At 43.7% G+C, this 15471-nt stretch overlaps 1 protein-coding gene across 3 annotated transcripts in view; it reads right to left on the reverse strand.

Moving 5' to 3' along the window:
- Positions 1-15471, reverse strand: part of RRP12 (ribosomal RNA processing 12 homolog) — a 47234-nt gene that overhangs the window by 1461 nt on the left and 30302 nt on the right. For all 3 annotated transcript variants that reach the window (XM_069979976.1, XM_069979978.1, XM_069979977.1), the window contains exons 14-34: positions 15137-15251; positions 14908-15050; positions 14715-14836; positions 14150-14214; positions 13732-13894; positions 12524-12678; positions 12334-12395; positions 11539-11632; positions 11014-11172; positions 10239-10319; positions 8613-8718; positions 8244-8351; positions 7731-7888; positions 5985-6076; positions 5557-5715; positions 4251-4417; positions 3414-3521; positions 2445-2494; positions 1765-1843; positions 1029-1096; positions 183-265 (exon numbers count right to left, since the gene is read on the reverse strand). In XM_069979976.1, the coding sequence (XP_069836077.1) occupies positions 183-265; positions 1029-1096; positions 1765-1843; positions 2445-2494; positions 3414-3521; positions 4251-4417; positions 5557-5715; positions 5985-6076; positions 7731-7888; positions 8244-8351; positions 8613-8718; positions 10239-10319; positions 11014-11172; positions 11539-11632; positions 12334-12395; positions 12524-12678; positions 13732-13894; positions 14150-14214; positions 14715-14836; positions 14908-15050; positions 15137-15251 (2337 nt within the window). The remainder of the gene's footprint in view (positions 1-182; positions 266-1028; positions 1097-1764; positions 1844-2444; positions 2495-3413; positions 3522-4250; positions 4418-5556; positions 5716-5984; positions 6077-7730; positions 7889-8243; positions 8352-8612; positions 8719-10238; positions 10320-11013; positions 11173-11538; positions 11633-12333; positions 12396-12523; positions 12679-13731; positions 13895-14149; positions 14215-14714; positions 14837-14907; positions 15051-15136; positions 15252-15471) is intronic.

Raw genomic sequence — 15471 nt, forward strand, 5'->3', positions numbered from 1 at the left:
CATACGGCGCCGCAAAGAACTGACATGTCAGTTTTCTGAGGCCACAATTCAGTGACTGCGGCCGGAAAGAACATCCGATCTTTGCAGAGACCGGCTGTTCCGTGACAGGGCCGGGTCGCAGAACGGCCGGTCTCTTCCGGCGTGTGAACATAGCCTTATGGTTATTGCTTACACATCTTTACCTGCGGTTGAGCTTGGACTTGTTTAGGGGTATGTAGGCGTACGGGTCATGTTTGCCTTTCTGTTTTGTGTCACCTTTTCCTTTCTGGAAAGATAAAAAAACAGACAATGTGAAATCCACTATTACCAACAGCAGCGAACCACAAATATCACAAAACCTGTGTAGTCCATTGGTGGCATCTATTGGGTTAATTCCCAGTACAGACTATTCCCTGTGACTGAAGCCACTTACTAGAGTAACACAGTGGCCTACACTATTCCATACAACAAAGCGGTGCAAGGCTGGGTTCACACTGCGTTTTTGCAACCTGTTTTATGCAAAAAATGGAGGAAAAATAAGAAGGGGGAAAAAAAAAAAGAAAAAGATCAAAACGCATTTTTTTTTGTGTACACAAAAATATGGGATGCATTTTTATGTTTTTTTTTTAATAATGAAAGTCAATGGAAAAACGGATGCACACAAATGCATAGCTTTTTTTTCATAAATTTTTTGCATAAAACAGAATGCAAAAACGCAGTGTGAACCCAGCCCAAGATCCCTTCATGCCGCAGACTCCAGACACAGTATAAGTCCATAGAGTTACACATTAGCCGAGGGCTTACGCTGCCTTCAGTTATTGCCTTGATGTACTGCAGCTTCCTCTATTCACATACAGGACTCGGACACCCACAAGTGTTCATCTCTATCCTGCTGTCAGAATAGTCTAACACCCCACAGTGTGAACAGAATTCTATAATCCCCAATTACATTCTTTGTATATCCCCCATAGTGATAGTCAATGGAGACGGCTGCCGACACAGCTCTCTCCTCTGCAGATTCACACTGTCTCCTATATCCATAAAGTTACCTTTGACTTGAAAGCCGATCCAAACTCAGGTCTTTTGGAAACAGGTCTGTGTATTCCCATCCCTCCAGCTGTGGAGAAGAGAACAAGACGCCACATAGGAGTTCATTATAATTTCGATTACAAGACAGATAAGTGGCCGGTAACAGCCCAGTGTCCGTGCTTATCCCTGTAGAAGACCATAAACCTCTAATGTAATGAGGTCCAGGCCAAGCGTGTTCAACCCCAGAGGACACGTTCAGCACGTTATCAGAGCGCCGAAGCGTGAAATGTAATGTTTCCTACAATCAATGTATCCTGCACCAGCAATTCCATCACCTAATAGACAAGTAGTGTAGGTCTGCATGCCGCTCCCGGGGGAACATGTAGTAACGGGCTGCAGACCACTGGGCTGTAAGATTAAAGGTGTTATCCATAGACTGACCTTATTAGCTATCTGCAAGATAGAGGATTAGTATCTGATCGGAGGGGTCTGACTACTGATATACTATATCAGCTTCAGATACACTGACCACACACACATCTAATCCTTATCACAGCTCCTAAACAAGGATTCTTCCACTGGCAGCAAGCAAAGGTCTGAACAATGAGAGGTCACATTCCCTCTGGTCGCGGCACAGTAGAAGACAATCTATTGTTCTCTGTTATCAGGCAGCTCAGGCTGGGGGTAGTATTCTCCATCCTAGATCCATTTACATGCTTGTATCAGATACGTTCTTTTAGCTCAGGGCTCCTTTACCTTTATACTGCGACGTCTTCTCTCCAGCCTCATCGTCATCATCATTATCCTGACTGAATCGCTTCTTCTGAGCTTTTTTCTGTGAATATCATTAAGACATAGGTCAGGGCTGGGCTGCCTGCGGAATAAAGGGGAGCGCTAACCTGATTCATAGACACCACAACCCCCATTACCTTCCTTACACAGTCACCCAGTGCTATACACAGCCCTAATGACGGATATGTGACTGGTATATGATCATATGATCGTGTAACCCAGATATGAACCAGTCTGTAGTATAGATATGTCTGTACATTAGATGTAATTGTCCTTTTACAGGTATACAGTTCAGATGTATAAAAGGACAATTACATCTAATGTACAGACATATCTATACTACAGACGGGTTCATATCTGGGTTACATGATCATAAGACATAAATATCCCTACTTCACCACATTGACAAGTATCAGTGTTCTCTACAGTATCAGCTTGTAATGGTTGTCATACCATGAAGCCACCTCTTATACATTATCATTATTGAAGAACATAGTAACGCTTCAAGACCCCTTACATTTTGCTGTAGTTTTGCAGCAGATGGCGGTCATTGGACTATACTATACATATATGTTGGGATGTCCCATTCAGCCCTGGTGTGACTAGGACAGACCCTTACACCTTAATAGAATTCAAAAACTTACCGTTCGCAGTCCAACTTCTTGCATGAGATCTGCCATCTCTTCATCCACGCCTGTCAATCAATGCAAAAGCCGTAAATGGTTAATCAAGCCCTTTCCATATACAACTTGTTTTTGGGTAAGGGTTCTACACTCGACATAGCGTAGAAAAACACAATTTTTATGCAGTGTGCAAGCAGAAAGATTGCTGGGAAAGAAGCTCATGGTTGTGTTCTGGTGCTCATGAATATCCAGGACTCCTGGGCTCATGCACATAATGGAGAGGACTAGTTATTGCCCATGTTATTCAGCTGCACAGAACAATGTAAGTGATACATCATACTGTTCAGCTTCTCAGTCACTACTTTGTTACCCTTAGATAGGACAGTATAATCCAACTGATAAGAGTCTCTTTAAGACTGGGGGAGATGATGGTTGGGAAGCTGAACTAATTGTTTTACGCAATTTGTATAACTGCCATTGACTTTAAAGGGGTTGCCCCAACTTGTGAAGTAATCTCCTATCCTGAGGATAGGGAATAACTATCTGATCATTAGATGTCTGACTGCTTAAACAACCCCTGTCATCTCAAGAATGAGGTCTCAAGTCTCCCATTAAAAGACCCGCAGGACAACCATGTATGTTGCTGCTTTATACATTCTCTATGGGAAATAACAAAATGCTGCACTATCATCAGCAGCAACCATAAAGTGAATGGAGCAGTGATGAACGTGCTTCCTATTCTGATGGAGGACTGGATGGTGTCTGCTCTCAAGATTAAGGGGGTTAAAGCAATCAGACTCCCACCCCCAAAATTGGTTAGAGGGGCAACCCTTTTCGAGTCAATTGAGTTATTAAAAATAGATAGATCGATAAATAGATAGATAGGAAATAGATAGATAGATAGATAGATAGATAGAACAATTGCTCAGCAATATCAGGGTGTAATCTAATAACTCATCAGTATCCAGGTAACACAAGGAGCATACACACCTTTCGACTTCTCCTCCTCGGCTTCTTCATCCTTGATAATGAGGCGGCCATCTGTGGTGACTTTGAAGTCGTGGTTCTTCTTTGAGCTCTTCACACCGGGTTTTGTGGCTGCAATATGTAAAGATAAAAAGCAAATATTACACCTCAGGTACATTCATAGACAGAGAAGACAAGTAACGTGACATTCATGAGATTACACGGCGTTCTCACAGTATCCGAAAGGTGTTAAAGCAATTATACCTCCCGTCCAGGAAACAACAAACACACAACGTCTAGGCAAGATTTCTATCCAGCAGAAAAGCGAGTGCCGCTCTGGAGTATTAGGGTGGGTTCACACTGAGGAATCCACCCATCCCATAGACTCCATTCTATGTGCAGGCGGATTGACATGTCAATTCTTTCTCCGGACGGTGGAATCCGCCTGTGCATAGAATGAAGTCTATGGCACAGGCGGAGATGCACACTGGCTTCGAGCGGGGACGAGCAACAGAATCCGTGGGAACTTATCTGTGCGGATCCCTCAGTGTGAACCCACCCTAATACAGGATGTAACTCAGGATCAGTACAGGATAAGTAATGTACACAGTGACTTTACCAGAAGCATAGTGAGTGCAGCTCTGGAGTATAATACAGGATGTAACTCATATAAAAACACAAAGATTATAGAGAATAGTCTATGAGATTATGTAGCCAACAGGCTACACTGAACCAAAACATGTTTTTTTCTTTCTAAGATGTCTCCGATGTTCTCCTGCACGATATATCGGCTATCCCCCCCCCCCACCTATATGCCCATAAATAATAGCACATTACAATGACAGGACAGGGATCACCCACCTAATACTCGCTGAGCTGCGTTTGGATCGAGGAAATTGAGTGGCTCATCCCCTTCTCCTTCCTTCAGCCAGGCCTGGCTCATCTGCCGGACTTGCTTCTTCTGCTGCTTGGTCTTCTTCTCTTCCTCTTCTTCCTCCTCATCTGTATCAGCCAAGAGGTCTTCAATACTAGAAGAAAAATAAATAAATTAAAAAGAAAGAAAGGTAAGTTGCAGTTTAAAAGGTAGAATTACATTATAAGTAAAATCTACAACCAGAAGAAACTTACTAATAGAATGGTAAAGCCTTGATCACTAAGTGCCAACAATAGTATATTGCCTCTCCGCACCATTACTCGAGCAGAGGTCCCCATCGCCTCTAACCATCCCCCTCCAGCCTACATCACCATCCCTGTGTCATATATGTATATCTTTATTGGGACATTTGGGAAAAATGAGCTGTGGTGACCGCATGCCGTCTTGTGCTGAACAATGCCACAGGTAGAGGGACTAGGCAGTGTATACAGCAGCTTTTGCAGATTGCTGTGTAGAGCAATGTCCTGCAGGAACTGAGTAATGAACTAATAGGAGTGCTGTGGGGAGGAGTGAGCAGGGTGAGAGGGAAAAAAAAATGCATTGTGGGAATTGTAGTACTGAAAAACTGGTCAGTCGGGAAGCACAATGATTATCTGACATAGAATTAAACCCACAAAACAAAATGGATTTTGGTGGTTGCAGAATAGGGGCAGACAGGTAAGCTATACCATATGGCCTCTAAAGTAAATGAGGAATATACATACAGCTCAGCAATACTTTCTTTGTGGACAACTCCTTTAAATGCAGAATATTTGCAGACTATAAAAATGTATTCAAATAGTAATTGTTACAAATTGTCCTACGAAAAAAAAACCCACCAAGTTCCATGTAACCCATACAGTACAATGTTTACTATATGCCCGCTCTCTTCTTGTTTAATATAGGGATCCCTGGTGTACAGCACCTGTCAGAGCAGATACAGGAGAATATATGCGGTGACTATACTCGCTGGGGGCCTGGAGGCTACACATGCGGGATTTTAATTCATGAAGGATATTGTTATTCAGGCTGTGTTCACACGTTCATGTTTTTCATTGCAATTATTGGATTCATAGAGCAGAACAGATCCCATTATATACAAGTCCCATAATTCCTTTATATGTGTCCTTTGAATCTTTATGTGAACAACAGGGTGGGCCCTATCCACATTAGACAGTTGGGCAGACCTGCAAAGCCAGCAGGTAAGGCCTACTTTTTGCTATTGTGTATAGTGGGTCTTTATTTGTTACTTACTTGTCTCCCTTGTGCTTGGTGCCCTCCCCGTCATCCTCCTCTCCCTCTGATGCCGCCTGTTTCAGTGCTCTTCGCTTCTTGTTTTTAGCTTCGGCCTTGCGGATGTTGATCAGCACTTTGTGATAATCGGCAGGGAGCATGTCCTTCACTAAATCAAACCTGAAAATACAGAACTAGATCATTGCCGGCGCACCAGAAATAACTACATAATGCGCTGACAATACAGCAAAAAGCCAAATAAGTGAAAGGATGATCACCTTTGGTGATCTCAATGTAGGACTATGCTTGTACAGGAGTGTAGTGCACACAGCGGGGGGTGGAAGGGGGGCACTCCTCTGAGGCCGCCCTGCAGTGTCAGCCCAGCGGGTGCTAAAGTGTCCATCCACTATAAAGCTCATCACCTCTAACCTTCCATCATAGAAACTTACCCAAACTTGCGGATAAACTTAGTGAAGATGTTCTTCAGCTTCACACGGAAATGGCGCCTCATGTCCTGGTTTATATTACCGATGGCTTCCATCTACAGGAGGATCAGAAGATAAATGACAACTATAACAAGAAATAAACTTTTCATTGGAGGTCAAGGCTGAGTACACGTACAGGTTACATGCCCGTGCTGGTATGCCTCCTCTTTTTCTACTTTTGTACAAAATACATACAGGATATAACAAACTTAGGGGTTATATGAAAGTTATGTAAATTTACCAGGACTCCTACCTAATAATGTACACTATATATATATATACACACACACACACATACACTATTCTACAGATTCCACATACATACATACACACACACACATATATATATATATATATATATGTGTGTATGTATGTATGTGGAATCTGTAGAATAGTGTATGTGTGTATATATACACATACACACACACACACACACACACACACATTATATGAGGAATCCATAGAAAAGTCTACAAGGGTCTCCATTGCTGGTTCGTAGCCCAACTCCATATTATCCTCCTAGGTGCTTATCTAAGAACATGCTGAGAGAAGTTGTGCTCTGCAGGGCTGCTCCATTCTCACTCCCTCCTCTCAGCCCCTCCCCTCTCCATAGGGCATAATGGACACCGAAATCCTGCTTCTTCTGAAGTGAGGGGAGAGCTAGAAAAACTGCTTTTTCAGTACAGAAGGAAACTCTTTTGCTACATAAAACTTCTTAAAATCGCTTGTAATATTGATATTTATTGTTTCCAGAAAAACGAGTTACGCTTTAACATTGTATATGGAGGGGATTGGGTTAGATGACTGTCACAAACATCTGACACCTACTGAAGACATACAGGCACCAATAACTTGGAGCCCTATTACTAGCTGGTCCCTTGTTGGGGTTGAGAAAGGGGACTAAAATCTATGTTGTACAGTTAAAGGTGTACTGCAGACAAAAAAAAAAATCTTTTAATCTAATGTCTTCCAGTTCATCTTCAGTCTTCCAGTACTTATCAGCTGATGTGTGTCCTGCAGGAAGTGATGTATTCTTTCCAGTCTGATACAGTGCGCTCTGCTGCCACCTCTGTCCATGTCAGGAACTGTCCAGAGCAGCAGCAAATCCCTATAAAAAACCTCTCCTGCTCTGCACAGTTCCTGACATAGACAGAGGTGGCAGCAGAGAGCACTGTGTCAGACTGGAGAGAATACACCACTTCCTACAGGACATACAGCACCAGATGATTTTTTGCCAGCATACCCCCTTAAGTATCATACAAGTTATTAGAGGGAATCTGTGATCACATAAAAGGCTCCTAACGCATCACAATTGTGTTAAACAGGAAATTTGCAAAGAGATTTCATTCTAAAAAGTCAGTCAGGACAAGTCATGCAGAATGGGTCCAACACATGTGACAAGGTCAGTACTCTTTGCTTCGATGCACAAGATGGTGCAAGAGCTTAATCCAGAGACTGTTACCCTTTAACGGAGCCTGGGGACGGACATTCAGCAGGGTAGATGATCTATTCTTGACAGCATCACCTATCAGGCTGATGGCGACATTAAAAGGAAAATCTCTGGTGTGGAACAGGTTTATAAGATGGAAAAATCAGATAAAAACTGATACTACTGATTCTAGACTGCTTAGTCCCACATATAAGGATATGGTACTGTATGCCATTTTTAAGGTTGAGCAGTTCCAAGTAGGACAGCACCATGTGACTTACCATCATCTGCAGGTGCCTGGACAGAACCTTCAGGTCCATGATAAAGATGATGACTTTAATGAAGCCCAGAGACGCCTTCACCACCTCCCTGGTTTTAGCACTTAACAAGAGGCAGACGTTCTGCAACAGCTGTTCAATCACCTGCAGCCCCATGTGATCTGTCATCGGAAACACGAGACGGGAGATTAGTCAGCGACCAGATACGGAGCCCAGTCTATTACTGTGTACTGTCTAGAGGCCCCCATAGACATTAGGCTATCTCATACACAGCTGTCACACCTGTGACTCACCAGTAGTTGCAAAACTACAATTCCCATCATGCCTGGACAGCCAAAGCGTTAGCTTTGGCTGTCCAGGCATGATGGGAATTGTAGTTTTGCAACAGCTGGGGGGCCTCAGGTTTACCACCTGTGTGTTATAGGGATCCTACATATGTGATACTACATTGGGGCCAGAAGGAGGATCTGAAGTGATCAGTCTACTTAATTTAAAATTACATGATGCTTTACCTACCTTTGAACTCAAATATGAGCCTGGTCAGGGTGAGGACCGTGCAGGTGATCATGGTGACCGAACCGGTCAAGCCAGCATAGACAACCGCCAGGTATCGATCCAGGGCTTCTGCAAGAGGAAAGCGAAAATCAACACATAATCTGACTATCATCTACATACTGCTCCCTGTCTCCCATATCATGCATAATAATCCCCTGCTTTACATGCAGCTGACTGACACTAAATGGGGCTGTTTTACAATGACTAATTGTTGAGTGTGAGACGGCGGATTGGACAGTAACAATCTACATCTGCAAACAACAAAAATGCATGATTAAACATGGCAGCTCGGGGCTATTATGGGTATTTACATATGAGGAGGCTGTTTACCTGCCGGATCACTGACGAAACGATGGAAAGCGTGACCTATCTCTGCTAGAAGGGTATAAGCATTCTTCCTTGCGCCCACAGATACTTCTTTGGTACAAATCATCACCTTATACACAAAAAAAAAATAAAAAAAATCATAGTAGTGGTATCAAACACTTAAAAAGACTTAGTAGGTTCCTGCTGTCCTATCTCAGGGTAGTATAATCTAGGAACAGAGAAGCTGAACAGAATGATGTATCACTTACACTGTTCTGTGCAGCTGATCCAGAGATATCCTTCTGAATAACATGGGCAATAAGTAGTCCTCTCCATTATGTGCATGAGCTCAGTAGTCCTGGATATTCATGAGAAGTTGAAAACTCCACCCACCAGCTGCTGATTGGCAGTAATCTATCCATGCTGTGTATAGGCAGTAAACTATCATTCAGCAGCTGGAGTGCGGGAAGGGGTGTGGCAAGAATCCTATTCTCCTGCATATTAGGAGAACGGTTAACAAAATTATGTAAGTAATACACCGATCTGTTCAGCATTTCTGTCACTGGTTTATGCTGCCCTTATTTAATGCAGAATAAATGTAGTGACAGATTCCCTTTAAATATTCAATTCTCTATGATACTGCACAAAGCAAGGAAAGAGCAGTATGTGTGTTATTGATTGAGTAGACAACTCAATCAGGAGCCAGGAATGCTGAGTGACAACACCTAAGTGGGCTGTAATGGCAGCAGTATGGGTTGTCACTTCAGATACATCTATAGAAAAAAAATCTGACTGCAGAGAATATTTGACCACAGGATAGAGGGTAACTAGCTGATCATGGGGGTCTGACCCCAAGACCTGCACTGATCAGGAGAATGAAGGTCAATTGTCCCAGTGTGTGTACGCTCAGCCACAGCTCCATTCATTCTCTATGGGTCTTCCATGTATATTGTGTAAACAGCTTGGTGCACTCCTTAACATAAAGGATATTTAAGCAAACTGCGTGCATATTATATTAATATTGTCTTGATACACTGGATCTGATGCACAGCATTTCGGGTGGAAAGTTGGGGGGAGGGAAGGACAGAGAAGAAAGGGTATGCCCTCTCTGGGTTTTGTTAGTATTGTTTAAAAGAAAAATTTAAACCTTTTCATAAAAAATTAGTTGATTAAAAAAAATAAAACAAGCAAACTGCTGCTTTGGCTGTTTTTGCCATCTTTCTACCTCTGGTAGCCACAACCAGACGAGGGGGCCATAAATGTCCAGCTGGACAAGGCACCGCAGGGGTTTATCAATAAAGAAAGCAGCTGTCAGATTAAAGAGGTTACCAAACATGGTTGCTTTCTTCCACAAACAGAGCTACCGCTGTCCTCAGGTGGTGTCTGGTATTATAATTCTGCTCTATTCACTTAAATAGACATCAGCTGCACAGAAACGGACTAGACAGACTAGAGAGGCGCTGTTTTAGGAAGAAAGTAGCCAAGTTTTTTTTAAATCCTGTATAATCCTTTTAAAATGGAAACTTTTATTGAAAAAGCATGACCCTCAATAATAGACGCATAATAAGTGTTATGTGGAAGATCTGGAGGTTCCTGTATCGGGACCTTCTATATAATCGTCCACATACATGAAAGCAGTCGGAGCCTCACCTCTGGGATGATAGACGTGATGAAGTCTTCATGGTCGGCGGTGAGCAGCTTGACTATATGTATCAGGCACTTCAGACGCGGCTGCCATATAAAAGGGTAAAGAAAAAGGTCACAGTCACATTCCCTCCAATAATAACCCCATTGCTCTCCTGGGCTTTCGGTACACAGGCACGGCGCTGCAGATGTCCACGCTTCATATGACTCACACCAAATAATTGCGACACTCAATAAGTAAATGTTCCCAATTGTTACGGCTCAAGCAACAAACAACCTGGAATAAACAGCTGCCAAGCGGCTGCAGATAGATTTGTCAGCATGTAGAGAAGCCTGACGGCTGGACACCAATCCCAGGTGAGAGGACTCTTTTCTGCTCGGCTTGGAAGGTACACTTTGCAATTGTAAGAAAGTATAATGTAGAACACAGGTGTCAAACTCAGGCCCTCCAGCTGTTACACAACTACAATTCCCATCATGCCTGGACAGCCAATGCTAAAGCATGATGTGAATTGTAGTTTTGCAACAACTGGAGGGCCTGAGTTTGACACTCCAGATGTAGATGAACACAAGGTCATATGAGGTCTGGATCACAGGTGTCAAACACACGGCCCTCCGTCTGTTGGAAAACTACAATTCCCATCATGCCTGGAGAGGTGCGCTGCAGTAATCCCCACCCCACAAATGGACCATGCACAAAGCAGTCTATGCCATTCATCTATATCATGTATCCCAAGCATCAATGCACATAGACCTCACGGCTCCGGTCAGACTCTCTCACCCTCTTGGCCGGAGATGAAGCACTTTTCAGCGACCCCAGCAGAGTTTGCTTCAGTTCCTCCAAGTTGTTTTTCACAAAGTCGCCACACGCCGGCCTCTCCCCTCCGCACATCTCCTCCAGGATCCGGTATGCCTTCTTCTGCACGCTGTGGTTTTTCTCCTAGAGTAATAGAATGACAATAGAGAATTCATGAAAGTTTCCATTCACTGACTGCAAGTCAATAACTTAAAAATGGAAAGTAAGAAAAACAGTAAGCGTAATGGAAAGATGCAGAATGTTTTCTCTTTACAACACACTCACTTTAGTGATATAAAAACTAGAGATTAGCACAAATGGAGCATGCTCGAGTCCAATCGTTCAGCAATTGATTACCCGTGGCTGAAGTTGGATGCAGGCCTAGGGAGTCCTGAAAAACATGGGTACAGTCATAGGTCATAAGCTGTATCCATGTTTTCCTGGATCAGACTTGAGCCTGCTCCACTTGCACTCATCCTTACTAAAAAACAAAGATGAATTCTCACTGACCTCAAGTAAGGGCAGAATGGTCTGATACACCCGGGTCATCGACGGCTCATCTGCATAAGGGGCCATTGCTGTGATGAGATCCAGAACAAACAACCTGCAAGTCCAACGGACAACACAAGAATCACATGTCATTTACTTTAATGGGTGGTACAGTTTTGGCAGCGAACGTTAGTCTCTTTTTTATGTTCTCTATAGGGAAGGGTAAATCTCAGCCAGAGAGCTCCGGCCTATGACACCTCTCTCCCTAAAATCCCAAAAGTCTAACCCTTCTCAGAGAGATGGGCAGCTGCCATAGACCTTGTCAGTAGGATCGGCCAACTTCAATATAAAAAGATCCCTTAAAAGGCATGATCTATGATTTGAAAAACGAACAGCTATATTTTTTTTGCAAAAACAGCACCATTCCTGTTCTCAGGTTGTGTACAGTACAACAAGTCAGCTCCATTCACCTCAATAGAGCCAAACTTTAAAACCTACAACCAAACTGAGAATGGGGGCAGTGCTGTTTCTGGAAAAAAGCGGCCATGTTTTCTAAACCTGAATAACCCCTTTAATCTAGCCCGGCTGCTATACAATGTTCAGAACCATCTGTATTAATGTTCCGTTCACTGTGTGTTTTGGCGCTATGGCCACTGGAGGAGGTGTTGGGCATCATTGATCCCGAGGACGGGTCATCAAAAAAACTAAATTAAAAAAAAAAAAGCAAAAGATCTTAACATTAAGGAATTGATAAAGAAAACACATTGAAAAATTGAAAAAAAAAAAAAAAGAAAATCCATAAAACCAATAACTCACTTTTCAGCCTCCGTCTTTTCGGATACCTTTGCACTGGCTTTTCCTAACAAATCGCAGACCAGCTGTGAATGAAGAATAAAATAATAAGATTGTAGAAATAGGCACCAGGAATCCCCCCCCCCACACACGCTGTGAAGTAGATGGTGGAGGAGTACAGCAATGAATGAACCATCACTTGGTGACCTCTCACCTGCTGGTCTGTTACAGTCAGATAAGCGCGGATGGTTTCCATCACTGGAAGCTTGTGTGCGGCGCCCTCCCCTGGTGCCGGCACTTTAATGTACACATTGAAAAGTATAGGAAGGTAATTCTTGGCTAATCGGCTCACTTCAGCCTTATCGGCCTCTGTCCAGGAATAAAAAGAAGAATATTAGCTCGAGCAGCGGTTTGTCGCTCCGTTTCACATGATGCTTAATCCCCCAGGATTAGTCAGTGGAGGTTTCCGCACATTCAGCCATGCTCCGCATGAAAGAGACGATACCGAATAAGCAATGGGAACGTTGTCATGACTAAGACTGCAGCTTTCTTCTATGCCATGCAAATGTGGAGAGATAAAGTCCACGATGACAAGACATGAATTGGAAGTTGGTGGTGATGACGCAAGCCCCCTCTCTATACCAGGACACAAAGCCTTCCCTACAATTAGCCCAACCATCATTAGGGGTCTGAACAAAACTTTTAACACATCCCTATGACGTGTAAGTTTTCACATATTATTGATACATGCATGACAATATTAAGGGGGGGTGGGGCTCCTGTGAACTGGGACTCTCACGTGAGATTTCTAGTATGTAGAGCAGAGCAGGGGAACAGGAGGACCTCCAGCTGTTGGAAGACTACATTTTCTCCCAATCTACAGGATAAAGGAAAGGTAGGAGATTGCGAGGTGTCCGACCTCTGTACCCCCCAGTAATCTCCATATCAGGCTCCAGATTCTGTTTTGTGAATGGAGCCAAGGGTATGGCACATGACCCGCGGCTGTATTCATTTCTATGGAGCCAACAGAAAAAGCAGAGTACGTAAGAAGAGCGCTGTACTCAGCTCTTTCCGTCAGCTCCATAGGAATGAATAGAGCCGCAGGTCAAGTGCCGTACCTGCTGCTGTGTTAATACAGAAGCCGGGGGCTGATACGGAGATCACCGGGGGCTACACAGGTCGGACTCCTTGCAATCTCCTACTTTTAGGGGAAGTTGATTTTCCCTGGACAACCTTTTTAACTAATAAAACTTCAAAGGTAAAGCCTGATGACAGACACTAAAAGAAAGGGGCAAGCACCAATGCTCAGTCACCTGTAACATCTGACGTATCGAAATGTCACGATGCAAGGTGAAACCCTCCCCACTACATCAACAATATATAAACATATCAGTATAGGATACCGGCCTCAGCTTCTTGTACCTGCTTCACATCCTTTGTTTATCAAGGTGCGCAGAGCTTGACAGGCGGTAAGGCGGAGGTCCGGGCGATCCAAGATTATGGTACCCAAAGTCTTTGCAATGTTCTTGAAGCAGGCAGCGACATCTGTGGGTCTGGTGCAGAAACCAGGTAACATCGTCCAGATCTGAAAAATACAGAATAATGGTGTTTACTAAGCCTATAATGACCATTTGTATTGCTGAGCAAAGTGATGTGACTCGATGTACACGGGAGAACCGATGCAGATGATGATTGCCTAATAAACTCACAATAGCCTTCTACAATTAGAAGGGTGCCTAATATTGTGGAACCACCCCCACCTCCCCAGACCCATCCTCTGCATACAAGGAGTCATGGAAGACGCTGGGCGAGTCCTGATCCAGAATCTTTCAGGACTTACCTGCCACTGAAGCGTCTCATAGATCTTGGCCTCCAGGTTTCTCCCGGCCTCCGCAAGTTCACCGGCTGTGAAGATTAACAGAGAGCAGACACATATTACAAAATAAATATTATTTTTGGGGAAAAGACTTAAAAATGTATTTTTATAGTACTGATTGGGCCGGGAAAGAGCTTAGATGAGCACTTTTCTCCTCGATTCTTTCTGCACCTAAGATGTAGATCAGGGGTAGGGAACCTTGGCTCTCCAGCTGTTGGAAAACTCCCATTCTGCCTGGACAGCCAAATCTAAAGCTGGAGAGCCAAGGTTCACTACAACTGATGTAGAGTGTCAGTCTCCTGCAACAAGATGGCGAAGAGAAACACCTAGCTGAGCACTTCTCACAACTTTTTCTGGGAATCCAGACGGATCAAAACTTTTCAAAAGTTTTTTTAAGTAGCAGTGAAATTTTTAAAAGTGATGAGACAAGTAGGCCTGGTCTGTAAGTGCAAATCTGAACTTTTCCTCCTTCAATAATCAGACTCTTTATATAAGATCAGAGATCAAAAGACATAAGTGAAGCCCTCACCTCTTTTCTTTAGTTTCTCAGCCAGGGGCATGAAGTATCTTGTGAAGAAATCCAGCTCCGTGTTCTTTACATAGTCCCGGATCACAGGCACCAGCCAACTGCGCGGAAAGTCACAGACGTCCCTAAAGGAACAACAGACTTAACACCGGTTCAGTTCTGCAGATATCCCACCCAGACCATAAGAGAGGCTTACTCTGTGCCGTCAATCTGCAGCGGGATGGCTCTCAGCACCACCTCAGGACCCATACTCTCCACGGCCGCCCCCACCGCCCGATCCAGCTCTCCGATATGAGGGAAGTGAGTAGATCCTCGCAGATCAGCCAGAGTCTGTAGACACTGGAATAGACAATTGTCAGAGGATCACAGATCACACAGTACAAGCCACATTACCATTATGACACGTGCGCCATTATGCGGCTTACCTTCTTCATCACTGGATGGCAAAACTTCCCAGCAACCTCAAAAAAGGTCTGTAAGACCTGGAGGACCGAGGCCCAGGATGCATGGAACTTGTATGATAGGCCGCCTTCTACAAACCTGAGGAGATATACACACGGTGATCAATCAGCTGTAACTACAACAACATCTGATACTCTGTCTTCTCTAGTTCTGGTATCAAAAGAGCGGTCCAGCTTGACATGTCTATGGCTTATGCATCTTACTCATATAAGGGGACTGCAGCACAGAGGGACAAGGAAAGTTACTTCTAGCAGCTGCAGACTATTGGGGTCATGTTATGTTGTGTTGTATGGGATTA

The sequence above is a fragment of the Dendropsophus ebraccatus genome, chromosome 8, assembly GCF_027789765.1.
Source record: "Dendropsophus ebraccatus isolate aDenEbr1 chromosome 8, aDenEbr1.pat, whole genome shotgun sequence".
NCBI classification, from domain to species: Eukaryota; Metazoa; Chordata; class Amphibia; order Anura; family Hylidae; genus Dendropsophus; species Dendropsophus ebraccatus.